General features: G+C 39.1%; 1 protein-coding gene across 4 annotated transcripts in view; it reads left to right on the top strand.

The window, feature by feature from the left end:
- The window catches only part of ARHGAP15 (Rho GTPase activating protein 15), a 332,924-nt gene that overhangs the window by 54,471 nt on the left and 250,889 nt on the right, over positions 1-27,564 (top strand). For all 4 annotated transcript variants that reach the window (XM_055812995.1, XM_055812996.1, XM_005242359.4 and 1 more), the window contains 2 exons: positions 1,265-1,352; positions 7,402-7,491. In XM_055812995.1, coding sequence (XP_055668970.1) covers positions 1,265-1,352; positions 7,402-7,491 — 178 coding nt within the window. The remainder of the gene's footprint in view (positions 1-1,264; positions 1,353-7,401; positions 7,492-27,564) is intronic.

Consider the following 27,564-nt stretch of genomic DNA (forward strand, 5'->3'; position numbering starts at 1 on the left):
AGCTGCCTGTTGCTGTGCCTGATGCACAGTTTGATGGGCTATTGAGTGCAGCAGAGCTGAGATGGATCTGGAAGTGAGCATTGTGAAGACAGGCTTTTAAACTCAAAAAAGCCAACTTTTGCTAGAATAAAAAATGGGTGTGTTGAGTTACTCAGGAATACCTACTTAGAGAACTCTCATAGGAACTAGGCAAGATAGAAAAGAGAGGAAAAAGAGTTTTCTAACAGCTCCTCCCTGGGCCCTCCGTGTCCTTACATTCAGTTCCCTCCTTTTAACACACCACAACATACACATGAAACTGCCTGTTTGTCACACACGTTTTCAGGTTTGCTCTAAAATGTTCCGTTTTGTGGTTTGCGTTCATGTAAAGCAAATAAATGGTGGGATTATGAGCGTTTTTAAATATCAGATGTTATGACCCCCAAATTGGAGAGTCAAACTTTGGATGTTGATCTAAAAATAGTTTTGTACCAGATCAGATCCATTTGTTTATGATTAAATGGTGGTTTGAAACATCACGTTATATGTAATATGCATAATGCCATTTTCTTCTGAGTTTATTATTATGTTCTTTTGCATCAGGGGACACTGTTTTGCATATCTATGTGTGTTTTAACTTCTCCTCGGCCCTAGCAGTTTGCCAGGTCTCTAGTGCTGTACCATGAACTTCTAAGGTTTAATGGTTACTTAAACCTCTCTCAGATATCATTCTTGTCTTCCTTGCTCGCCTGTAAATTTTTATTTTAGGGAAAGAAGAAAGTATTTGGGACCTTTAAAAACAGACCTTTTGCTAAGCTCTCTATAGTCAGATTGCAATTACATTTTTCCTTCTCAGTCCCATTCTATGTGTTGGTTACCAGAAGTGTACCAGCTATTTTGAAGTCCTCTAAATGCTTGTGAACTTTAAGAATGTGTGAATAATCCCACTGTTTTCCTGTGGTTAATGCACCATGGTGGAAAAGGACCATACATAGGCTTCAAAACACAAAGGAGGAGAAGGAAGGCCTTCCAGTTTGTTAAGTCGCACAGAGGTATAATTAGGATGGTGTGCAACTCCATCAGCATTGGTGGGAATGTACTGCTGATGTTGAGTTTAAACTGATATTGTTTGTTTATTTGTTTGTTTTAACTGATATTATTTAAATGCTGATACTGACTTTGTTTCTGACATGAAATAGTTTGAAAAGTCTACAAATGGTGCATCTTTTACCTCCTGCTTGCATGCCTTACTGATTTTTTTTTTTTAATTTATTTTATTTTTAAGGAAAAACTGGTCCACATCCTGGATTGTTCTCACTGCTCGGAAAATAGAATTCTACAAAGAATCCAAGCAGCCGACGTTGACCAACCTGGTAGGCAATCGACCATCCGATACACTCTGCTTCCTTGCAACTGTAATTTCAGTATAAAAAGTTTGGCCTTTACACAAGGCTAATTCAGACTGAGTAGACAACCTTCCAAGGTTTGAGAGCAGCTGAAGGAAAATGCCATGATAAACTCTTTATCAGATGTAGTGTATAAGAAGAAATGGGACTTAGCATGTCCTTTATTAAGAGGTGCATTTTGAGAATAATTGCAAAGTGAGACAAATGGTGAGTGACTAGCCAGTAATGTGAAGGTAACACTTTAAATTAAGGTGCCATTTATAAATGCTTTATTCTTATTTATGAAAATGATCACTAAATGCAGCTACTTCCTCAAATAATGTATTATAAAGTATGTTATAAAATGCATTAGTAATAAATGCTTAACAGATGATGCGATGAGAATCTGTTGCAAAGGATATTGTGAGACGTAAATTATATTAAACCATGTATGTGCATCTTTAATACATGAATTTAACTTGTTATCTACCATCCTATAAAGTGGCTTATACATTAATAAATAATAATAAATTATTTATAAATGGCACCTTAATATAGGGTGTTACCAAAGCAGAAAACATTCTAAGTTAGCAAAGTGATTTTTTATCGTAGTATAGATGTGACATCTACCATATCCCACTAACCTTCCTGAATATTTCTATGACTCCATCTAATGCAGCTAATGCAATTTCTGTAGCCTGTAGTTACTACAAAGTGAAATTTGCAGTACCTTTTTATTGTGCCCCAAGGAAAAACCACCGATCTTAGTCTTCAGAGATGTGACAGCTACGTTGCGCAAGCAATAACGGCGTGTATCCCTTCAGCGCTAGTTACTGCCGAGTTTGAGCCGATGAACTTGAATGTGGGCCACAAAAGGGGAATTCAGGAAATGTGTGACACTGTGGGCAGCGAAGGGACAGGTTTGACAAAGCCCTGTTGTGAAAGGCTCTCAAGGCTTGATCAAACCTGCCAAACCTCATTGGCATGATGGGTGGCCACAAAGGTGCTCTCTTTGGCAGGAGTCACAAACAATAAGCTAGGTTGTTTTTTTTTCCATGGCAGGTGATGCAAACCTTTCCTTCTATACATTCTTGATCTACCAATGCCACCTGCATTAAATCAGCTTTAAAGAATGCCATTCAATGCCTTACTTTTTTGGAAAGAAGGTAGGGTTGTAGCAAAAAAACAATAAACAGCTGAAACAATAAAAATAAATAAAGGGTGAAATCTGGCACTTTGTGCTTGTGTTTGTGCTAGTACAGCTAGAAAATACAAGTTTTCTGCAGCCATGAAAACAGTACAGCTTGAATTAATGGGTTGTTTTTTTTTCAGTATTGTGTTTTCCTTAAAGTTGAATCATGTTATTTTAAAAAAAAATAAATTCAGATGAACTTACTAGAACTAGTCTTATAATTTACTAGCTTTCTTATACTTCTACCTGCAACCTTGTTTCCTCTCTCTTTGCAAGCCCTCACCCACATCCCAGGGTATAAATGGGCCAGCAGAAATTCAACACGCAGGAGGCTTGATTTTGCTCTGAGACTCCTCCACATGGTTAAAATTCCCATTAGCTCTTTAGAGGTTTAGATTCTGAAGTAGACCTGCCTGAAGAATGAGTCTCTGGCCCATATCTCAATCTGTTTAGCTAAAAAAATTAAGGTGTGTTATGAGAGAGGTTCGTCTGAGAAGTCAGCCCCTTTCACTGAAGTCTCAGTCATCAACAGTGCTCACAGTCAGTGAGATAACATCTACTGCCTCCTGTGTTGGGAAGAACACAGACATATTGATCCCATATTTTGCTCATTATGGTGAAAAAAAAAAAAGTGTGTGGGTTTATTTTGTTTTATTTATTTATTCCATGATAGATCTGAGCACTGGGGCTTTGAACTCAATGTTAAAGAGGTGAAAAAAAGCTGTTAAAGTTACATTTTCTGTCTATTGCGTATTTATTTACCATTGCATGTAACTTATGCAATGGTAAATAAACAAATTGGGTAAAGCTTGAAAACAACAAGAGCTGTCAGCATTCAAAATCTTATAACCCAATTTCCTAAACTCAAATTTCACACATCAAAAAAACCTAAATCGTCATGTTGATCTCATCTGATAAAGCAAATTCTATGCTTATTTCCTTTGTAAACCATTTAACCAGATATAAATTTGATAGTGGAAAGGAAATAATACAAAAAGGATTCATTAGAAATCATTTGTTTACTGATTTTATTATTTTTTCCAGCTGTAGTTTACTTTGGGGAAAGGCAAGCTCAGCCATTAATTAAATAATGTAATAGGAGCAATGTTCATTCACGATAGTATGGCTTATAACAAAGCAGTTTTATTGTTAGTAGGAAAATGATGTGACTTAAAAGAAAGATTAATGTTCCTTTGTATTATAAATATATTAATTCATTAATTATTAAATATTAAATACTGTACATGAAGTGAAAATTTAGACTAAGATAGCATCATTATAAAAGGAATGATATTTTACAATAAAAGCAACAGGAGAGAGAGGGAAATGAAAGCACATTCTAATCATACCTCTTTTTTCTGATGATAGGATAACACTTAGAGGTGATTTAAAATTATATTTACCAAAATCTGGAGTAATATTCTAATGCAAAGAGCTGGTAATCGCTAAAGGGTGTTTTTGTTGTTCCTTGCTCTGTCTGTAGACATAGGACTCTCTGTAACAACTTCCCTATTGATTCGCATTGAGAAAAGTGGGATCCATAGCTTTCTGGTGAAACTGGTGACCACATCTGGTATTATCAGTAATAGAGCACAACAATTAAAGCACACAGAAGAAAGAGTCAGAAAATAAGGTTGTTTACAAATATTACTGAAAATGCAGGTTTGCATCCTGTGTAGCTAAATCATTATCGTTTGCTGCTGCCTTGGTTGTCTGTGGTAGTATTTTTGATATACTATTTTTTTTTTTATCATTCACATGAATATAACTTGCTTTTTGTTTTAAATTCAGGACATTGTGATCTAAATGGATCACAGCTCCGTTCTTTCTTACCAGTGTTAAATCTTGTTATCGGTTGGTCCTTCTGACCAAGACAAAGTAGTCTGTTTATTCCCAGAGATAGTGTATTCAACAGAGGTTATTTTAACCTCAGGTTATTAGTCCATCTGCAAAGTAATTTAGTGACTGAAAACGCTGCTGAAATCCATATTCATGTTTCAGAAGATTTCATTGTAGCAGACACTTGTATCAATTTGCAGCATAACCCCCTCCAACAACACTGATATAACATAATTGCTCTGACTGCAAAACACAAAGCAAGGACGCAGAGTGTGCAGGCTTTCCCCGTAACCTTAACTTACTTCCTTGTAGTGTCTCTGGGTAATGCATGAAATGGAAAGCAAACGGAGTACCAGGATGGTGTTTAGGCCAGGATGAATTTTCAGGCGGTTTTCCTGGGGTCCCTGTGGATTTAATCAGGGCTTCCCACTGAGTGAAGCTCCCCAGGCTGACGTGCGTGAGGGGTGGTTTAAGGCTTGGTGGTTCCGAATGATTTTGCATGGAGTCTTCATCAGAAGGCTCGTGTACTGTGCCATGCCCAGGAGTCTCCTGTGGTGTTCAGAGACACCTCTTATTCCATTGTGGGCAGAACTTTTCAATTCTCCGAAAGAGAAGTTTTCCAGTTGATTATTGCACACGGCAGAAACACGTGCATCATCCCAACGCTGTGAGCTTGTAGCTCATCCTTTCTAGAAAGGGAGATGCACATGCTTATACTTTTCTGCTTATTGCAAAATCAGAGCTGTAAACAAACTCCAGATTACTACAACAACAAAAAATTAAACACTGAGTGTACAGAGGAGCCCAAGTTCATTTTTGTGCAGTCGCGGAAATCAGAGATGCCAAAATCCTATTGAGTTCACTATTCCGTCTTCCTGCAAAACTTCCCTGGGCTTTCCACTGTTATTTCTCACTTCAGTGTGAAATGCCATGGCAGTTTTCCTGCGGAAAACATTCCTTAGCCCAGTATCCTTCACTATCAAGAAACTATTTCCTATTTCTTTCTTTCTGTTTTAATCTCTTCTTTTCATCTCACTACATGTTTCCGAACTTTCTTGACTCTTTCAGCTGGCGGAACAAGGCTGCCCTTCTTTGTGAAGTCTTTTCAGGCTCAAACTGTCCTTCTGGGTAATTTTTTCAAAGAAGGCGGGGTGGCCCGCTGTGCCAAGGCTCCGTTGTGTGTTGGTGATGGGTCACAGAGCTGCCCCCTGGGCATGGCGCAGACCTGGGCATTGCCTGGGGTCCTGGGGGGGGGGACGTGCCCTCGGGTATCTGCTCACCAAGGGGAGTGATCTAGTCGAAGCAGGCACCATAGCCCTATTTATAAAAGTATAATACAGGAATATTGAAAATTCATTTATTTCCTCCCCCTCATTTGAATCCTTGTTTGCAGGTTGGTGCTTGTCTGTTGGTTTTTTGTTGGGTTTTTTTTTTTTTTCCCTCAACTTTGTCACTTTTGCTGTGCAAACACTAACTGATTAAATTTCACAACACCTTTGTAAAATCAAACATCAATACTGCAGTTTTGATCTGTTACTAAAAATTCAGAAGGATTAAGTTCTTGTCAGAGGCCAAGCAGGAAGTCTGGGGTGGAGCTGGGGAAAAAAAATCTGAAGCCTGCTCTTCCACTGGTTTAGCCACAGGAACATTCTTCTGTTTTGAATAGCATATTTCTTCCATTAAAAAAATAATTAAAAAAAAGTAGAAAGGAACAAAGGCACACAGGACTGTCAGTTTTAGGGGAGTTGAACCATGGTGGTTTTATGGTTTGGCAACTGGAGAACATAATTACAACTCCAGTACTGAAAACTGCCAAAGACTCTGCCTGCAAATTACTCGACCAGGATATTTTACTCTGCTTCTTCTAACCTAAATAGGGCCTTTTCTACCCATCTCAAAAGCATCCTGGAGAACACGTGGGGTTTTAGCCTTTAATAATAAAATCAGAGAAGTTCAGTGAGCAATCTTTGGAATGCTGATTGTGTGGCTGATGCTGGACTGGCCATGCTTAATTTCCACGAAGTCTGTTTTCTTTATCACTGATGCCATTTGTTTAAGGTAAAATAGCTTAAGAACAACACAGCAAAAAAAAGATGCATCAAGCTGATTAACTACATTACGTGGATATTACTCCATATCTTACCCAAAAGGGACTTCTTAGTGCTTTATATTGTTACCAGTACTATCTTTACTGTTGTATGGGATGTGCAGTAACCTAATCTACAAAGCCTACTCTACGTGGGCTTTGCCAGAAGTGCTGCACAGGCAGAGTCCCTGGAGAAGAAGCTTAGATGGCAAATGAGGATTATTGTGCTTTACACCAACTCCCAGCAACGTAAATGATGCAGGCAAACAAATCTGTTCTTTGAATTATTTGTATCCACACAGAGGAGCTGGGGAGGCAGAGCTGTGTTGCTCCGGGATGCAAACACTGATGTTGCGAAGGAGCAAACCGTGTGGAGCTACCCTCATGTTGAGCACTTTCTGGGTGTCACACATGCCCTCAAAGCCTTGTTTTTTAGGAACTAGAAATGACAATTTGTTTGGAGAAAGGAGTTATCTTGTCTTACAGATACGATGTATGTTCTTGTCTAGTTTCTGTCCTTTCCAGCTGCATCCATTTAACTTTGCATTGGGAAAACCCACAAAACTTTACCTTTAAACCCAACAGGCTTTCAAGAGGTTTTGCAAAGTAAGCATTTCAAATAGCTGGTCAATGTGTATGCATTTGTATTTTGATCCATTCTATGTTATATGAGACTGTTTTTTAAACTATCTAATAATTTTTAAAATTATGTATCTAGTATAAAAAAATTATTTCTGACTTAAGACACCTCAGGAGTGGTTATTTAACAATACTGGGGAATAATGAACTCTTTTCCAGTAATACCAGCAGCTATTCTACAACTGTCACTTGAACTTGTCTTGTTTTAGCTGATAACTGTCCCTGTTTGTGAAAAGTCGTTATATTCATGGTGGATTTTTCTCCCCCTTTTTTCTTTCTAGAAACCGGGATATAAACCTGAGTGTGTGGATTTGTGTGGTGCTCGCATTGAGTGGACCTCAGAGAAATCCAGCAGAAAGAATGTCTTTCAGGTAAGAGGCAATGCATGCATTTCATTGCTCATTTAAGTATCGAGTCTGTTAAGTTAAGGGGTAGGTTTTACTTCCTTGGTTTTAATAATGAGAGACTGATTTAATGCACCAGTTTTCTTACCAATACTGGAGTGTAACATTTTATCAAGCATCAGTTTACTATTTTTCTAAGAGGAGGATTTCTGATGACTGAGTCTGCTAAACACTTGAGAACCTGTTGATTTATTGATTAATGCTCTATATTCAATTTGTTTTTAAAACTTAGTAGTTAATTGCTTTGGGTTCAGGCCTAGAATCTTGACCTAAAGGACTTCCATAAACACAACTTCTTCAAACTGCTTACACAAGCACTGCTCCAACACGGTGCGGTTACTCTGTTTATTTTTATTGCTGTTCAGGGTCCTCAGACGGTGATGACCTAGGTTCATTTCTGGAAGGGGAGGGGAGGGGAGGATTTTAAAAGCTTGCCTCTGTCAGGGCCAGCATAGAAGAACATGCATTTCTCATAGGACTATTCTTCATTGATGGAAAATACTATTATTTAATTACTTCATCTAAATCCCATTGAATTGAAAAGGAGGATCAAGGCCCAAGATGATGAAAGGATGAGAAAAGTGTTAATGCAAGGTTAACATTCCAGGATCTAGGGGCTAAAATAGTCTATTGCAACATCTTCAGGTTTTGGACATAACCCAGCTGCCATGAATATCAGAAAAAGGGTGGGGTTTTTTTTGTTTCACTAAAAGTTGCATCAAGCCACATCAAAATATTATTCTCTATGAACTGAGTTGTTTCCCAGAGTTCAAACGTTAAGAATTTTTTAACAATACAAACAATAAAGAGAGGAGAGACGCAAAAGGGAACATGTCAAGGTCAAGATACTGTTAGTTACCGTATAGCCCTTTGGCATCATCACCAACAAAATATGCTGGAGGAACCAACTGTGCCTGGGTTTAAGGTTTAAGGAAGAAAAAAAGCACCACACATACAAAAACCCTAAGGAACTGTATGTGGCTTCTTGAGAAGAAATCTCTTTGGGTCAACTGGGTGTTACGGAGGCTTTTTCAAGGTTTATTTTTCTAGACATCTTTCTAAAGTGCATGTAATATTTAGAAATATTCCTCTTTTTCAAGACAGTGAGACTTATGCTTCTATACCCCCCACGTCCTTCAGGTTGTCTTGAGACAACACTTGGAGCTTTGTCATTTCCTCGGTATTTTTAGAATAAATATTTTGGTTTTGCTGTCAATCTTCAGCTTTTTCACTTGGAATGTGATTAAGGATAACCTTAGCCTTCACTTCTGCAACCCCCTGAGCACTCTGACAGATCTTCTGAGCTTCTAGGGTTTATTTCTCATTTTGCAGTAAGCAAAATTTCTGTTTAGAAATGCATATTGGAGTGGTGATTCATTGCAGCTAATGCGTTTCCAACGTAAAGACAAATGAAGCTGTTATTGATTTACCAAACTGGTTGTACGAAGACTTTGCAATGCATTTTCTTCTCACTTCTGTTAGTGTGAGGTGTAACTCCACTGAATCAGAATAATGTGAGAAAGGAAACTCATGCACTACTGTTTGAACCCATTAAAATGTGTCTTCATCAAGCCAATAAGTGAGTGGGAGAGACATTAAGAAGTAAAAGCATGGGAGGAAGGACATATGTTAAGACACATTTTGAAAAGGGATGGGGCATTGTTTAGACAGAGAACTACAAGAAGATTATGCCAGATGGTAAGAGCGAAAGAGGAGAAGGCTTTGGCATCAGTAGTGGTGACATTTTGGGAAAGGAAAGGACTGAACGAGACTGGTGCTACATGAGCAGATAGAGTGGGAAGGGGACTAGAGAGAGATTGAAGATTTATGAGATAGTCTGGAGGGATTCCAAGGCGAGTTCGAAAGCGAAGAGGTCAGTTTGTACCTGGGTACTGAATATTTCTGGAAACACTTCTGATGTTCTACTTATCCCTAGTGGGTGGGAATAATATTGATAATTTATGTCTACTTATTCATAGATTTGTTCAAATGAAAAGAACATGGGTGATCTTTTAATTATTATTTTTTTTTGCGACCTAAATATAGATGTATTGCATTGCTATTTGATTAAATACATTAGCTGCCAAACTCTGAAATGATCAGAAATAAGGATGATTATATCGTCGATGCATGGCAACAAAGCATAGTTGGTGGGGTTTTGTTTCATTACTTTCTGAATAATAAAACATTCTTTTTGGATTCAAACAGAGCACTGGTTGCTTTCTGCTACTGTGTCGTACCAGGAGTAGATGCAGAATGTTGAGTTTGATTTAGCCTGGGTGCTCAATTTGAGTTCATGAATTATAGATTAGAAATAGAAAATTAATATTGAGATTTTGGTTTGAAGAAAAAGGAGGAAATCTTGAATTTAAAATCTAAGCATATGACAGTTAATGGATGGTAACAAGAAGATGGAGTGTAGGAGTATCGTAAAGAAAACTAACTGGAAACATGATTGAGGGGGGCGGGGGGGGAAGAGGAACTGCAAGTAAATGATATTCAGGCAGGAAGATTTGGGTTTCTGGTCTTGATCATGAGGTTTTCAGCTGTGTTACTCCACTCATTTTAATTGAGCTACTCCCTGTTTAACAGGATAAGTCTGATCTGTCTCTCACACTATCCAATTTGTGCATGCAATCTATTTCTGTTCCTGATGAACATATTACGTGGGGTTTTTTTGTTTTTCAAGTTTTCCTTAATAGTAACTGAAAATATGCACATCTCACAAAATATAACCTTCAGATTTTCCTTAATTTATTTTATTGATGATATAGCTAGCACCAAGGGAAGGGACAGGTTAGAAACAGCTTCACATGCTACGGGGAAGTGTAGCAGTTTGCAGTGAGATACCGTGCTGTTTGTTCTTGTTGGCTGAATGACATGATATACTAGGTCTTCATCAGAGGAGTGGTGAATAATAGAAGATTTATGTTCAAATCACATGCTTTAAATATTTCTGCTAAGTGCTAGTTTGCTCTTTGGTGTTTAGCCTGAAATTTAAAGCAGTGAGGATTAAAAGGATTACAACATAATCTTAAATAATCCTAAGTGTCATTTACAGAGAGATGGTTGTAATAACTAAATAAAACCATGTTCAGGGATGGCAGTGTTGTCAGTCAGCAACTGGAACAGAAACAGCGCCTATGTCACTCTGTCATTCTCCTCTTTCCTTTTTTTTTGCCTTAGTTTGATATTGGGTAGGTGTGTTTTGATTCTGGTTATCAAAGAAAATAACATGATGGGCTGCTTCTCGATCAGTACTCATATGGCTGCTGAGGCACCAACAGTGAGGATAGTTTACAGATTTTCTTAGTAATCAATGTTTTCTGCTTCTAGTAAACTTTCCAACTGGAGTTTATTCTTTCCTCTGCTTTACTCACCCTTTATTCCAAGTCAAGCAGCCCTTTTAATTTCAAATTCAGCCCAGACGTTGTGGAAGATGTGCTCTTGACCCCTGGCTTCATAATTCTGGAGCTTCATTAGCACAAAGTCTTGTGGCTGTAGACTATTTCCTTGAAGAGGTTTTGGAAGATTTCTCTCAGATGGTTCAAAAAAGAAAAGGAAAAATAGGAGAGAGGTGAAGAGTGCAAAAAAAGGTCACAGGCAGCATGCTTATGAATTGGTGAAGCTGCTTTGTTCTCTTAATAGCACTATTCATTTAACTAACAGACATTTTCCAGTTTCATTAGTAATTTTTGTCCCTGTTTACCAAGTTCGTTTTTTTAGGAAGATTTCACATGAAAAATTTCTGGAGTTTGATGCCCTGGCTCTTGCCCCAGATCTGGTTTGATATTGGCTTTTGTTTCAATACTCTGCAGCTGTAAGGGGTTACTCATTCATATACAACTAAGAATTGTAAGTATATTTTACAAATAGAGAAATCTGTGTAAGACGTACAGTATTTCAGCAGCGAGACAGCTGAAAGTACAACTGTACCTATGTGTAATATGAAAAAATTTATCTTGCAGCTGTTTCATATATAATAACATTTATGGTGCTGATCTAGGGTAACTCCCTCGTCCTTGAAGCTATCCAGCTTTGTCCAAGAGCATAATCTGAATGATAAGCTATTTTGTTCTACATACTGTAGGATCAGTATAGTATCTGGATGCCTCCCAGGAATGTTTTAAGTCCCCGCGCTTTGCCATGGGAAGGATCATGTTCTTTTCCATGATCTCTCTAGAGGAAACACTGAGAGTGCGACGCGGAGGGGCTTGGGTTGGGATTGCTATTTGGATTTCTTTTTACATTTTTAAACATAAACACTGTACAGAGGAGGCAAATCTAACAAAAGCCACCTTGCACTTGGATGGATGTGAAGCATCTTGTGGTCCTTACCAGGAGCTGGAGCGTGTTCCCCATCCCAGACCTGCCCCATGGAAAGTGCTGCTTCCCAAGCCTGGGAGCGCTCGTGCCTACAGCTCCTACGAGGCGCGCAGTGACCTTTGCTGGCTTTGAATCAGATATGTGTTAGATGGACCTGTTGTGATTTGAAAACATCTGTACAGCATTTTGTCCGCTTCTGGAGGTTACTGCTGTGATTATGGTTTAATTCCTATCCCAGGGACCTGAATATATTATTGCCTAATTAAAAGACAGCCACATCACACACTTATTAGATGGTGTCAGCAAGAGGTTCTTTCAATAATAAACTTTTAATTAGTTTTAAAAAAGCGCAAGAAATGCTCTTCATCATCATCTTACAGATGTTCAAGTGTGTATTTTTACATAACTACTCTGCTGTCATTGGTGTAAGTGGGATACATAGAACACAACTACATGAAATGGTCTCTTCTGCATTGGGTTTGTTTCTCTCCTTTGGCTTGTTAGTGACCTTATCAGCAAAGCCCCTGCCAAAATATGCAGTAAAACCTCATAAATGGGGGCAGAAAATCTGCCATTTCCATTCATCAGTGCTTTTATTTTATAACCTAAATACAAGACCTGTGAATGAGTCTTCTTTTCTTGAATTTAGTTGTCTTTCCCCTCCCCTCCCCCTCATTTTGAAAGCCACATAATTCTTATAGTATTTGACAGAAATGCATACAAGGTGCAGAGTCAGAGCTTAGAGTGGTGGACACTTTATATATACATCATTGTACCGATTTCAGGATTCTGGGACCTGATTCTTATTCTACTCTTATGGTAGTGTAGCTCTGTGGGTATTTTTGGAATCACTTCTTATTTACATCTGTTGAAAAATAGCCTCTTTATTAATTGCCGTATTAACTTTTTATTCCTTTTAAACCAGAAGCGACAAATGAAATGATGCTTTCTTTGGTTTATTGTCTTACTCGAGTTCCCAGATTTTCTGAGTTGTCAAGCGGTTCAGATCACGACCTTCGCTTTTGGATTTTGCTGTTACAGTAGCGCTCTTAGCAAGCAAAACCAGGCAGCATCTTAGTAGAGCTGCATTTTCATTGCATGTCTGTATGCCAAATTGGTAAAGTTGATTAAAACAGAAAAATAAGAGAGAGGATACATAGTGTAAGAAGAAAAGTATCCTTGATTGTAGGGAAAGTTTTGCAGAAAACAGAAAATTGCATACAGTACAGATACTAGGCATTGTACAATCGAGAAGTCGCTTTGCCTTCTAAAGACTTAATATGACATTTGAAAATGATGAAGAGACATTTAGAGATGACTGGCCATTTTTTTATTATTATTTCAATTTTTTGTTGTGTATGAAAAGGGCAGATTTAATTGTAATCGGTTTACCTGTGTTGTCAGTGACTCCTTCTGAGACCCAAGGAGGTGTTCCTGGTTATTAAAGGGCTCAACAGGTAGAAGCACTAGCTGAGAAAGGAAGAGAAAGGTCCTCATCTAATCCAGAATAAGCAAGAACCTGGGAACTGGGACACACGTATAAGCTGTGGGATATGAGTTTCACCCTTGTTTCACAAGCGCTGGGTGAGCAATGCTCAGGCAAATGAGCCTGTCTGCCTTCTCTCACCAGTGTTTCACTCTTTGGTGGGATGTCGCTCACGTTAGCCCTAAGAGAGTATATTGAGAGTGGAATGAAATTCAGGTTGCTTTGTAAACATGGACACAAAAATGCTCGTTGTGATTTGCATTGTAAGGAAAACCAGGTAACAAATTCAGTTTTCCCCCCAAAAAAAATGATGGAGAGAAGGGCGTGTTTCATCACTCCTGTGATACAAGCGATGACAGCAAAGCTTTACACCTAATGACAGGAACTTACAAACTGTTCCTAAGGTCTTGAATTTCAGACATATGAGACCAGTGTCATCTTAAAGAAAATGAGCAAATGTTTTCACGCTCTGTACCAAAACGTTTGTACTTTATTTCAAATGATATTCAGTTTGAAAACAGGCAAGGTACCAGCAGGAGGACGCTGACTTTGACAGTGCTGTGCATTTAGAGGGTTTGAGAAACTGAGTCTTCAGCCTCCATAATAGAACTTCAAGAAGCCTCTCTCCATATTCACACTCTATAACAGAGTTTCAAGCATTTCAAGGAGCAGCAACTTTATTCATTTTGACAAGCTGAGCAGTTACGGTAGAGCTGCCATGAGGTTATAGCTAATTAACCACTTTCTGTGGTTCTCGTGTCTGCTTCGACATAACACAAACCCCTCAGTGGTATCAGCAAAGGCCTCATGTATTTTGTGACTCCCAAATCAGGACAGTAGTTTATTTTTAAATAAAATAAAAATCCTATTTACCATCTTACTGATAATGTAAAAAAGTTATTACTTTTCAGAAATGGTGAAGTTCTCTCCTGATAAGCAACTTTTTGTTGTACCTGGCTGCTTGAAGGAAGATCCAAAATTCTCAGCGAAAACTATGGTTGACTTGTAGCTAAGTATCATCTTAGCTAGAAAGTTCCTTTTTCCAATTACCATCCCATGAAAAATTCCATGAAAATGTCACTGTGCTGGGAAAAAAGAAAAAAAATAATAATCACTTGAGAAGTGTAACTTGAACAACTCGTGGAGGTCTTGATGAGACTTGAAAATCTGGGTGAAGGAAGAGCTGTTATGGGCATGGTGTGGTGGTGATGCTGCCTGCAGTGCTGCAGATCACCTCTGCCCTGGTACTCACTGCAGGGCATGAAACATCAGAGCAACCAGCTCCTGGAACGAACCAGACCCTGGGGGCTCACTGAAACCCAGAGAATTCCAGAATCAAGTTGAAAAGCAAGCCTAAGTTTTCTGTGAAGATCAGGCTTATATAAAAAACCCCACAACCCATATACTCCAAATCTGACATTATGTGTACATAGATGTCTGCCTGCTGAAAGTGATTATTATAATAGCTCACCGCACTTTTTTGAGAGCCTATCTTTTGACGGATGTAAGTGCTGATATGTGAATGACTGTGATAGGTATGAGTGTCTGTGTATGCTGATACACATGTGCTTCTTAAGAAATTATATGAATCACTTAGCTTTTGACAGCTATGCTGCAGCTTTCAGAAGTGCAGATGTTATTTGTCCATCAGAAAAGAAAATATTTATTTCAAGCCACAGGCATTTTCTGCGTTGCAAAAATAAAACATAACAGCAGTTAATGCTTAATGTGCATGTGAAATAATTTTGTCAGGGACAGAAGCACGGCTGAGCGTAAGGGCCTGGACAAATACGTGAGTGCACAAGCAGCATCTTGTGCCCAGGATAATGCCAGACCTTACAAAAAAACAAACCGGGCAGCTTATCCATAAGCAAAGCATAATGGCAGAGCTGCTTATTTTTCCTTTTTTATTTTTCAGCTGAATTCACGGAGGGTTGTGTTGGTTGATTTCTGTTGTGTGTGTGTGGTTTTTTTGGTGCTGTCTTTTGTTTGGGGTTTTTGTTGGGGATTTTTTTTTTTGTGTTTGTGGTGGTTTTGTTTGGTTGTTTTTTGTGGTTTTTTTTTTTTTTTTTTTTTTTTGGGGGGGGGTGGGTTTGTAAGCTGAAGAAGCGAGTGGCGTTGTGCGGCTCGCATGCGAAATGGCAGTGGGCTGCAGCCTCTTGCTGCATTATTCATAAACATATTGCTGCCATCTCGTGGGCAGCGCACGAGCCGGCGTGGGCAGCGTGGCAGGGGCAGCATGGTGGGCAGCAGAGGATGCCAGGGCTGTCCCCAGTGCCATCAGGGCCATGCCTTGCCCCAGGGGCTGCCAGCTCTGCAGCGGATGGGGTGCAGGTCATGTAGCGCCGTCATGGCCAAGAGCATTTTTTAAGTGACTTTGGGCAAAACCCTGTGCCTGGCCGAAAAGTCCCTACTAATAATGTTTATTTACTTCAGCTGGTTAATGAACAAAGTAACGTCTGCTTTTAGGAAGGAATAGTGCTGCTGTAAACCTGTGTGCTCTAAATTATGCTGGTAATAGTTTTATGTTTTTAAAATGGTGATGATCTTATGATCATCATTCTGATGGGGAAAGGGTAAATAGCTTCCAAAGGATGGGCTGGTTCAAGATAAAGCACATAATGAGAATTATTGCTACAGATATCCAGTTTGGTGGACTGGATAAAACCCTCTGATGTGAGGCCTTCGGTGCTGTGTTTTGTGTGCTTATAAAATAGGGAAAATGGTATTTTCATAGTCTTGGCAATCAACAGCTGAAAAGGAGCACAGAAATGTGAAAGAGCCTGGCTTTCCTTTAGTACTTTAAGTTTTTGCTATTCTCCTGAGTGAAAGCAGTTAAATTAATTTAAAAGCATTATGATTTTTGCAGCCTTCTTAACGTAAGTTATTATTAAAAATAATAATAATAATTGTCTTGATATGTGCCCAAACGTTGCACGCGTTCCCTTAATTTATCAAACTCTTGAAAAAATAAAGAGAAAAATGAATCCTAAATGAACTCACTCAGAGATAATCAAATCTGACTTGTTTACATGTTTGGTGCTGGTATTTCTGTATTCAGCCACTACATCTTTTAAAATCTTGGCGAAGACACTTTCCTCCATTTTTGTGTTTCCTTTTAATGAGTGAGGCAGATATTTAAAGTTGGCTGGGCACGGCGAGCTTTGGCTGTCCTCTCCCTGAAAGGCAGCACCTCGCATTTGTGTGCAGAGGGATGCCAGGCGAGATGGTAGGGATTCACTTTTTTTTTTTTTTTTTTTTTTTTTTGTGTGTGTGTGTGTGTGTGTGTAGGAGTGATTCCTACCGCTGACATTCTTTGGGGAGAGGATGGGTATGGATGTTTCAAGGTGCATAGGGGACAATGGCAGGCGATTTGAATGCAAGGGGAGAAATGCAAGCAGTGACCTGCCCTCTCTTTTAGATGTCTCTTTTAGATACTACACCTCTGGGTTTTCAGCAGAGCAGCCCATTCTCAAGCTGTGATTCATGGACCGCTAATGGCACGGGGAGACTTTTTGAAATGGTAATACAGGCGTAGCCAGCCCGAGAAGACCCCGAAGGTAGTTCCCAGATGGTACAAATGAAAGGAAAACCCAGAGCAGGGCTTTCCACTGGGGATCCTGGTTTTGCAAACCTCCTCCTCAAGCTTATTGATTTTGAGGATGGGCCTCCAATTGATCCCATTTATAGAGTGCGTTTATATGGATTATGAGAGCTGTTAAAAACTTGAGCTTGAGTTTAGGGGCTGGATTGTTTGAATTCTGGTGTGGTTTGTGTACTTTGGTTTTTTTTATTATTATATTTATTTATTTCATTTATAGTTTTGTGGTTTTTTTATTATTTTTCCTTTCATTGCCTTTTCTCTGATTTGGGGTGAATAAATTCCTAGGATTTTCATGTGATTATATCTGCAATTACATCTGTAAAACAGGGTGATCCAAGAAGCTTAGCAAATATTTTCTTTGGCAAACAGAGTTGCAAAGAGGAGATGTGGTTTTCTTACCATTTCATTTAAAAATAGACTTACTTAAATTATCAGATGATTTTAACACTTAAAATCCACAGCACTTCAAGTCAGCCTCCCTTTGTTTTGTTTTTTCTCTGAACAGTCATAATTGTTACAAATACATTATATTTAAAATATTGACAGACTTGAAACCTAGAGTGTGTTTAGTCCCCCCTCTCCAGGTCTGAGTTTGCAGGTAAGCTTTCACAGGTTGGGCTTCAGACTAATTTTCCAGGAGGGAAAGAGTGCATTTGGATAAGTCACTACTTATATGAGAGCACATTTTAATTCATGAAAATGAACCCAATTACTAAGATTCTCTTAAGTAATCGAATTATTATTATTTTCTATTATTTGTACATAGTCATCACTAGGTGGAGGCATACTTTACATATTCTATTGAACATGTCATCTGTTATGGACTGAGATGAATTGCATTGATACTGCATAGTTAAGTGAATGATATGCTTTTTAACCTGAACTCCTGAAGTAACCTGTTACCACCAAACGCCCAACTCTCAGACTAAGCAGACTAGTGCTTTGACCACTACTACTGCTGAAAATCAATGAAAATTGAATGGTTTTTAATCATGGGCTGCACAGAGATCTCTTGAATTAATTCAGAAACATTGTTCATGTATGGTAAAGTTAAAAGGAGAAAACAAAGCAGGTGTCATGCCACCAGAGAGAGAAATAACAAATAGAAATAACAAATATCTATGCGTTTCAATACCCCATTCCTGCAGTACTTAATTCAATGTACAATGGATTGACTGGGGTGTTTTTTTTTTTTAATTCTCTTTTTAGCAAAAAGAGCAAAGTCCATTCACAATCCATCCATATTTTCTCATGGTCCAGAGCTACCTGCTATAGATTGTACAAGTTAGATTTTGACTGAGGGTAACAAGACCAACCTCCGTTGAATCTAATACCCTAACTTCACCCAGGCTCCCCTGATTTACAGATTTAAGTAGATCTTACGCATTTATGCGCATATATATGGTGCCATGCTTATGTTTCCCTCTTGTTTTATGAGCGGATGGGGCAGAGTCTGCACGAGGTGGTCCTAGGCTAGCATAGCCCCAGCTACGTGTTTAGGGGGCCACAAAAGGACTCTTCAGTGTGAATGTGGGAGTCAGAGGCAAGAACTGTCTCTTTCTCCCTCCTTGGAACACTGTGTTACGGCTCTTTGCAGCTTGTACTATAGGAGGAAGAAGGGTCGTGGTGCACAGATTATAAAGAAAAAATAAAATTCACTTTATTCAGAAAATAATCCCTATTTTTTTCCAAGTAAGACACATATTCTCTTCTAAACATGCTGAAAAAAGTGGGGGAAATACATTTTTACATCTCGGCCATTTTAATATGTTTTAGAGAATGGAGTCAGGATGGTTGAGTGAGATTTCCTGAGCTTTGTGGCTGCTCAGCCCCAGACTGGCATAGTGGACAGACATTGCTGTGGCCTCCTCCTCTGTCACTCCCCTGGGCAGTCAGCCAGTTACACCCTGGGGCAAGTGCCCTTCACCCCTTCCATAGGCCAGGGCTGTAAAAATGCTATAATGGAGCAGAAATATGCCCCCCTCTTTTTTTGTCGTTGTCCGTGTCCTGTCCCGTCCCCCCCCCCTCTTATTTTTTTTTAATATTGTTTGGATTTTGAATCACACTTTTAATAATTATATTCACAGTCTAAAATTAAATAATCATTTTATTTAGCGTTCACAGAATTGCCAAAAAAAGGATGCTCAAAAAAGGATGTCCAGCGATTTATCAGCACACAGAAAATAATTTTAGCAATATTTTGAAATGCATTAGTTATAGTTTCGGTTTGATTTCTAGAATGTAAATAAGTTTTGATTCTTCTGTTTCAAATTACTTTTTTGGAACTAAGGCTTTTGAATAAGAGTCCCTCAAACCAAGCTGTTACTCCTGGGAAATTCTGTAGTGGTATGTTACTGGCATTTGAAAAATGCACACCTTCTGAGAAAAAACAGGAAAATTCTGTCAGACAGACTGATGGGAATTCCCAAGTTTGGAGATGCAAGTTCTGTTGGAAAACAATGGCAGCACAATTCAGCTAAGGCTGCAGTTGGAGTGAAAAGGAATATGTTTTCACCATCGCATACGTTTTTATTTTTTTTCAGTGTCATTCTAGAAACAAATATTCTACAAGATCAGTTAAAAAGTGCAAAGTAAGGAATAAGAGAAGAATGTGTGTTGGAACATAACATAGACTTTACCCATGTAGAAAAGTGTGAAGAAATATGGTAAAATTGAATGTAAACAAAGAAATGGGGAAAATAAGTGTGGGAGTGAAAAACTGTGCACAGGGAGTAGGAAGAATGTAATGCAATAGTAGAAGATCAAAGGAAGGGTAGCCAATTTTTTCAAATATTCAGTAATAACTTAGATGTAGCAAGGTAAAGGATTGGAACAAAGGGTCAGAATATCACAAATGGAAAAGGAGAAAACATTATATATAGTGTACATTTTTTTCTTAAAGGATCAATTATTATCCCCATCTCCTAGTATTTCAGGACTCTTTTATAATTACTAGTATTATTTTCGCTCCCTCTTCTGCACACACACTCTGTCTCTCTCCCCCTTCCAGGCAACACTTCTCTACTTGCGCAGATTTGAGGGGGTAGGAGGATCTCAAGGGTTCTTTGCAAGATGCTCGTTTCCCACCGCAGAGTGTGGCATTGCCAGGACTCTTCAGGGGACTCTCTGCCAGCTATCCTTAAAAGCTTGCAGAGGAGTGGGAGAAGATTTGCATACTGCCCAAGCAGGGCCAGATTTGAACACCCCTCTCCGCTGAATAGTGCATTACTGAGTAAAGAATGACACCAAAATCATTGCAGCTTCTGTAGAGTAGGTGCTGTGCTATGTCAAGCTATTAGGGTCTGTTAGGGTCTGTCCCTTATTTCTTTCCTCCCCCCACTCCTAAGATGCTCCTTTTTTTATTCAGGCAGAGATGTCTTTTCACCTGCATTTCCGCCCCCCCCGCCCCCCCCCTTTCCTCTAATTTTACCTTTCTCCACTCTTGTTTTCTTTTCCTTTACCCTCTATTTCAGATTTTTTTGTATTTTAATAACATATTTTAAGTAATTTTTCTCCCATTCTCAATGTGATGACAGTATATCCTGATGGAAAGATAATAATGCCCAAGGAGGTTTTCTTTTATGAATTCTGCTGGTGTTACTTTCACATGCACACAAATATATCATCTTGATTTCTAGCTCTGGGTCATTTCATTGCTCTTGTATGTCTTGCTACGAGATGTTTCCTGTAATTAAAAGATTAGGTTAAATAGATTATTTGTGCTGCCCTGTCTACATAAATGTTCTGTTTCTCTGCCTTTAGATACTGGCTTTTGTGTTTTAAGGCAATGTTGTGGTACATGATGTTGCATCGTGTCTCCTTTGTCTTTAAGCTGCTGACTTATTGGTAACAGAAGCAATCAAAGGAGACATTTACTGCCACAGCCTCGTAGGGTCAGTGAATTAACAGGTGCCAATAAGTTCTGAAGAAGTGTTTTAATCGTTTCTAAAGTATTTAATTAATGGACTCTTTTAGAGGAGTGGTGATTGAGCAGACAGAAGGCTGATAAATATTTAATGCTTGTATCTAGGGAACTTTTTCTCCCTTTCATGTAATTTGAGGTGTTTACTAATGGAAAACACAACCTGAATTGTTCTGTAGCATGCAATCAACAATGAGCTGCTAGTAGATTGGCCAGGGTTTGGATACCAGTCAGGAATTTATCTATATGTGCTGTGATATTCCACATCTATAGTAAGTTTTGTTTAGAGAGCATTTTGGAGTGAGGTTTCCCTGGTACATCTAGATATCTGTCAATACTTATGGGCTATAGGAAGTAGCCTCTAATAACCTGATCACTGGAATATTAAGAGTGTGTGTGGTTGTTTACTTGGGCGGTCACAGTTTCAGTAACCACCACTTCTTGGGTGGTAGTTACTAGAAAACAGACTTTAGATCCCAACATGGTTGTTGATCTGTGTGATATGCATGACAATTCCTTTAAAATGTGGTAACATGATACCAGTAATGCCATAATTATGCCTAAAACTTTTTGGTTTTAAATTTGGTTCTTATCATAACCTGTTTTGTTTGCACTTTAGAGGAACATTTCCCTCCTTGTTACTGTCTTAAATTCTCACTCCTTACTCTTTATTAAAAAATAATATATATATATAAATCAGTTGTGTCTGAGCTACATTTGATGTTGTAAAATTCCTCTTGCTCTTGAATTCTTTGTTCTATTTCCTGAGAAAATACTAAATAACTTTCCTTTTTCACTTAATGTCACTGCCTTAAGGAATGATGTTTGTGATAAGTTAACACAGCCCCATTAATTAAGTACCGTTTGCTTGCTTCTCCATTGGCCAAACGTTGCAGTTAATCAGCACAGCTTTTGAAACGGCAGCACGGTGGAGTTAAGCAGGCAAAGGGCACAGTCGGAGCTCAGGGTGAGAGACCACGGAGATTTGTATCACTTAGTCAATCTATATAGCCAACTGCACGCTTCCCTCTGTTCCTGCCGCTCCCTCTTAGCTGTGCCTGACCGGGCGATCTCTGTCCCGACTGCCCTCGAACGCCGAGCCGTGGAGGTGCCTCCAGCCGGTGGCTGGGTTGTCCGGCCAGGAGAGCTCTGTTAGGGCTGATGGCCGGAGCAGGGCTGGCCGTCCTGTGGCACTGCTCATCCGAGCTCCTGCACTGTGCCACTGGAAGTTCAGAAATGCAGAAACAGCTGAAGAAATTGATTCTATTTGTTGTTGCAGTTCAATAGACCTCTGATCTGCAATGCTTGAGCACACCAGGCAGTTCCGGCAAAGCCACCTTTTAGCATCGTTAGTATAGGGATAGCCTTGTTATCAGGTTGTAGGAATTAATTTTGTCATATTAGGAGGGAGAAGTTATAATATTGCAGGATGGGGAAGCAGAGTGTTGGCTGGCCAGTGCTCTCACCGGCGGCAGCGTGGAGAGCAGCTCAATTGTGTTGACTTGGGGGATCACTTCTAATTAAAGTTGCATACTATTAGAGTAATGAAAATGTGTTTATATAGTGTCCAGGCCTCTTAGCTGTAAAAAAATGTAACTAAGAACATGGTGATATAGTGGCAACGTTGTCTGATGAATCCAGGAGCTAATAATGGGAAAAGATAAAGGGAGAGGTCGCGGCATGTGGCTCTTCACCTGAGCAGGGAACAGAAAGCTTCCTTAGAAGTGTCTGATCCCAAGGGATTTAAAATAGCAGCAACTTCTCAAGGTATCTCTTATGTTACTTGGAGACGTGAACACACAGATCTATGGAAATGATGTGACACAGGGGGCAAAAACGCTTATCACCAAAAAGGCTGAATCCTTCAGAAGGTATAGCTACTATATACGACAGCGATAGTATGCTATATTCCATAGCTTACTTTTCTCTCTCACTTTAACTTTGTCTTCTACCTGCTTTTTCTTTCCTCCTCTGTATCTTTATTAATTCCCTCACTATTTGCAAACCTTTTAGGAGGAGTGTGTGATGTGTCCATTTATTATCTCTAAGGATGGTTAGTGCTGGGTTTGAAGTCATCCACATTTTCTTTCCAGCCCTGTAGCATGTAAAGAAGAATGTGCTTATAATCAGTCAAGGTAAAATAATTGGAAATGGGAATAATAATATAGCAACGGCCAATCTATTTGTCAACTCGGCTGCAATGGTTTTGGTTTTCCACTTAACTCAGTGAATGTGTACATGGCATGTGGAGGAAAGCAGTCATTTCTCTGAATTTGATGTATGCAAAACTGATAATGCAGTTATTGCAAATGTAGATGATATCTGCCGATGTAATTAAAAATACACATCTGCCTCTTTGAATATGCAGTTCATTTGTTGGGTTTTTGGTTTTAGTCTTTTAGAGACAACTGTGCCAATCTGAGCAAGTCGTACAGTAACTTTGTTTGGACAAACTCTCAGTTTGTTACTTTTTGTTCATAAATGCAGTTAACAAGTTCTTTTGTACTTCTTTGAGTGTTAATTGATGTAAACAAAGTCTGCATTTTATCTAATCCCACTGAAGCTTGTTAAAATTAGAGATGTGCCAAATTATTCCAAAGCAGGTTGTAAAGTAAGTGAACCATTAGATCCACTGGCTCACAAATGGCATAGACAATGTGTGCTCTGTTTGCTTCTTTTTCAGGGACTGTTTATGTCAGAACTTTCAAATCACAGTTTTTTGCATCTTTAATATTGCGTTCAGTTAATCTGTACGGCAGAAGTATAGTACAAGCAGCAGGGCTGAGCGTGACTAAAGCTATTTCTAGAAAAGTCCACATATACGCTCCTAATTGAGCATACCTAGCAGTCAGCTTTGCTAATTTCTATATTCGGCATTTTCTTTTCACCAAGATGTCCGTTTGTTAGCATTTTATCTTTGCAGGAATTGTGATTTGCAGAGTTTGTTATTGCCCAGGTTCCAACGTGTTATTTTAGTGACGGTAATCTAATACACAGGGCACCATGCTAGCCTCAGCTAAACCTCTGGGGCGCAGGGCAAACCCCGAGGCACCATTGCCATGAAAAGGTCAGTGGGGTTGGTACCACTGCAGGGAACTGGTGGCCCTTCCTCTCCTAGCCTGGCAACTAGCTCCCACACCAGGGTGTTCTCAAAATCTTGTTCCTCAGGCTTCTGTGATTCTGCTTTTTCTGCAGATTTATCTGCAGATATCACACACATCTATGTGATTTGTCTTTATCTGCTCCTTTGGCTTGTCTTTCGGAAAGTTATTCTCTTACATCTCCTGCCTCTTTTCCTGACTCCAGGACCTTTGGTCCTGTGCTGATACAGGACAATCCCATTTACCAGCATAGTTGAGCTACTGTGCCAGTGCTATAAACACAAAAGTCTACATTTCTGCCCCAGTCCTCATCCCCTTCCTGACCTGAATACCAAGTGAGTTCCCTCAAGTCTTCTCATACTGAACCATGAAGACAAGCCCAACATGCCAACGGCAGAGCCTGGAGAGGAGCTCTGCACTCACATTCAGACATGTGCTGATGGTCTGGTAGTAAAGCTCATTTCTGATTTATTATTTATTTAGCTGATTTCCACATGAACATTGTTGTAACCAGGATGGTAAGAGGGTCAGTATGGATCTCAACACCAAGTGCTAACCATTATTAGTCAGTCAAGTATTCATGTATTATTAGCCTGAGTTAACGCTTCAGCTGGACTGTGCTGTGTGCTGTACTGCTGGTGCTGCTCTTCTGGAGTCCTTTAAAGCTGGGCATGTTGCGTCCCCTTGTACTTTCACTGTAGGCTCCTAGGGACAGAGGTGATGGATCTCTTCTATGTGTACATAGTGCCTGACACTATAAGGTACATGACTGCGTATTCATGTTAATACAAATCATAAAAGCTTAATTAAAAAAAAAAAATAGCAAGAAAACATCTTTCTGCCTCTTTCTCACGTTTAGTTTGAAATTGTAAAAGGTGACCAGGGATGAATATCCTGTAGTCTCACGTCTGACAGCATCTTGTAGCAATTATTGCCAACCAGAAGTATGATCCTTAAATGTTAAATGTTATCTCAGGCAAAGGTACTGCATCTATGCAGCAGGAGCATACACTGCTGCTCTCAGGGTGAAGGAAAGCAGACCTAGAGGGAAGGTGGCTAGTGCTGATGATTTTCCTGGAGCTTCGGAACTGGCTAGCTAGATCCACAGGGGAGCTGAGGCACCTAATTAGGAATCAGATTCATAAATATCCTTACGGACCTAGAGGCTTTGTTTTAGCTTAATCTGTAGGGCTTTCTTTTCCCAAGCAAAAATGTCTTATAGACAATTCTTTTATCAGGTAAAGCTGAGATAATCTCATGATGCATGTTAGACAAGACAGATCTCAAAGATCATTATATATAGATGTTTCTGTATCTTTCATAATTCTCTGTTTTTTTCTAGCTGCCAGCACCATAGTATCTAATCTTTCTAGCAAACAGGTGGCTCTTGCAGCATGCTTTACAATCAGTCAGACTTTGGCTCAGTCTAATTTGCTTAATCATATTAATTAATTACTTTTGTAAATGTCAGAAAAGTTCAGCACACATTTTACTTTTTAAAAAGATTTTTTGAAGATCTTTCTAGTAAATATGTAACTTTGAAATATCTGCAGTATTTTTACTGAAATTGAAGATCATAGTTATTCAGATTATGCATTACAAGAGAACTATTCAGCTTCCTTAGTCACTATTTCATTTAGCCAGTTGAATTAATTTCAGTGAATTTGTTTCCTATTTTATAACAGTTTAATCAGGTGATACCAACCAATTTCAGCCTATCACCTGTTCTGCTAGTTCCCTGGTTTATTTGGCAGTCTGTGTGGCATTGTTGCATTCCACACGCTCTCTGACTGGAGAACAAAGTATTTTTAATGGGAGGTAAACACTATAGACTAGAAATGATTGGGCTGTACACAAAAGCCTTGATTTCTGTATACTAAGGCTTCGTTGCTGAAAAGTATTTTTTCAGGTAAACCCCAAAAGATAATTTTAGAGCAAGGAATTAAAAGGGTTACATACCTCCTAATGGTGGAACTCCTGTAGGTGTTGTGAGTGGTCTGCCTTGACCAGTGCTATTTGTGAACCAAAACGGTGACACTGTATTCTTGATTTAATTCATATTATTAATGAGAGTTTGAGAACAGCCATAGTACAAAGGTTGACAGTTTTGTGCAGTACTGTTTTTCTGCTTTTTTTGTTGTATCTGTGTTTAGATGATGTGACTGTTTAGTAAGTCTCAGAAGAGAGGTCAAAGCATAGGTGATGCTTTGAGTGACAGGTCTGAAAAGAAAAATACTGAGACTATACAGAAGTCTGTAGTCACTGAATTGTAGCAGCCTAGGTGAAATAACAGAAAACAAATGTTCCTACCTCAAGAAGCCTTGGGGTAATCACTTTAAATAAAGCCTAATTGAGTAACAAATCTACAAATGGTGTTTTTCCTTACATCTGACCATGTTGTACACTTATCATAATTCCTTTGTGCTAAAACATTTTCTGACTAATGGCCTCTGATGCATGCAGTCTCCACTGCCAGTCTGGGTGTAGACAACGTGCTCCAGATGTGCATTTTAAGATCACTGTCCTGCAGCAATAAGTCCTTCTGTTCCCATCTGTAACAATATTTAACTTTGAACACGACGGTGATTGCTACTGAGAATTCCTTTTCTTCAATCCGTAGGAAAGCCTGAGACTTTTAGATTAACAGTAAGTGAACACGAGAAGCTTAAAAAAAAATACATTCTGCCACATGCTATCTTCGGGTTAGTTGTTAGCTCTCCTCTTAAGATCAAGCCAACAACAAAAAGCAACTGTATGTATATGGCTGTATGTATATGTATGTATGTAAGCACTCTTCTTTCCAACTAGTGACATCTCCAGGCTGCAGGTGCTGATGCCAGGAGAGCATCAACCATGCAGAGGTGGCTTTTTATCATTTCTTGGTGGTTTGCTCACTGCTAGCTAGCTCAGATGGCAGAAGCAGTATCTATACAGTGGTATATATACAGGTCTTTACAAGGAAGTGGTCCCTAAGTGGAGGCCTGGAATTGATAGAAGATTTTCTAGATGCAAGTCCTATTGCCTAAACCTGGTAATTCATCAAACCACTATGTTTTAAACGAATATAACTTTTCTACAATACTTTTGTAGAGAAGTATTCTGGCTCAGAGTGGAGTATGTGCTCAACAAGGATAGAATCCATAGCAGCAAGTTGCAGCCAGCGTGTGTGTGTATATATATATATCTGCAGCCAGTATTTAGTCCAAACTTCTTTATCTCCATCAGGTTTATTCTTGCACCATGCATAATGCTGGCTTAGAAGCAGTCTTAACGTGTAATCCTTTGAAGATTTTGTTGTTACATGTGTGCTTGTGTTGCTGTACTATCTATACTGTTAAGCTACTCGTTTGGGCAGTATCTTCTGTTTTCCCAACTCTGCATGGAAGTAGTGGGCATTATATAAAGAAAAAGCAAGCTGAACACAAGCATAAGGGTTTGTTTTCATTGCCTAGGAATTTGTCCCTTTAATTGTGAGAGATGGCTGTGTGTGGTATTTTTACAATGCAACAAAATGAAGGTTACACCCAAACTTGGCCCCATTTACTTTAAAGTTCACTAAATCTCACCAGTCCTTCAGCGAGTGTGGGGTAAATTTAAGCAG

Source organism: Falco peregrinus, chromosome 8 (genome assembly GCF_023634155.1).
Source record: "Falco peregrinus isolate bFalPer1 chromosome 8, bFalPer1.pri, whole genome shotgun sequence".
NCBI lineage: Eukaryota > Metazoa > Chordata > Aves > Falconiformes > Falconidae > Falco > Falco peregrinus.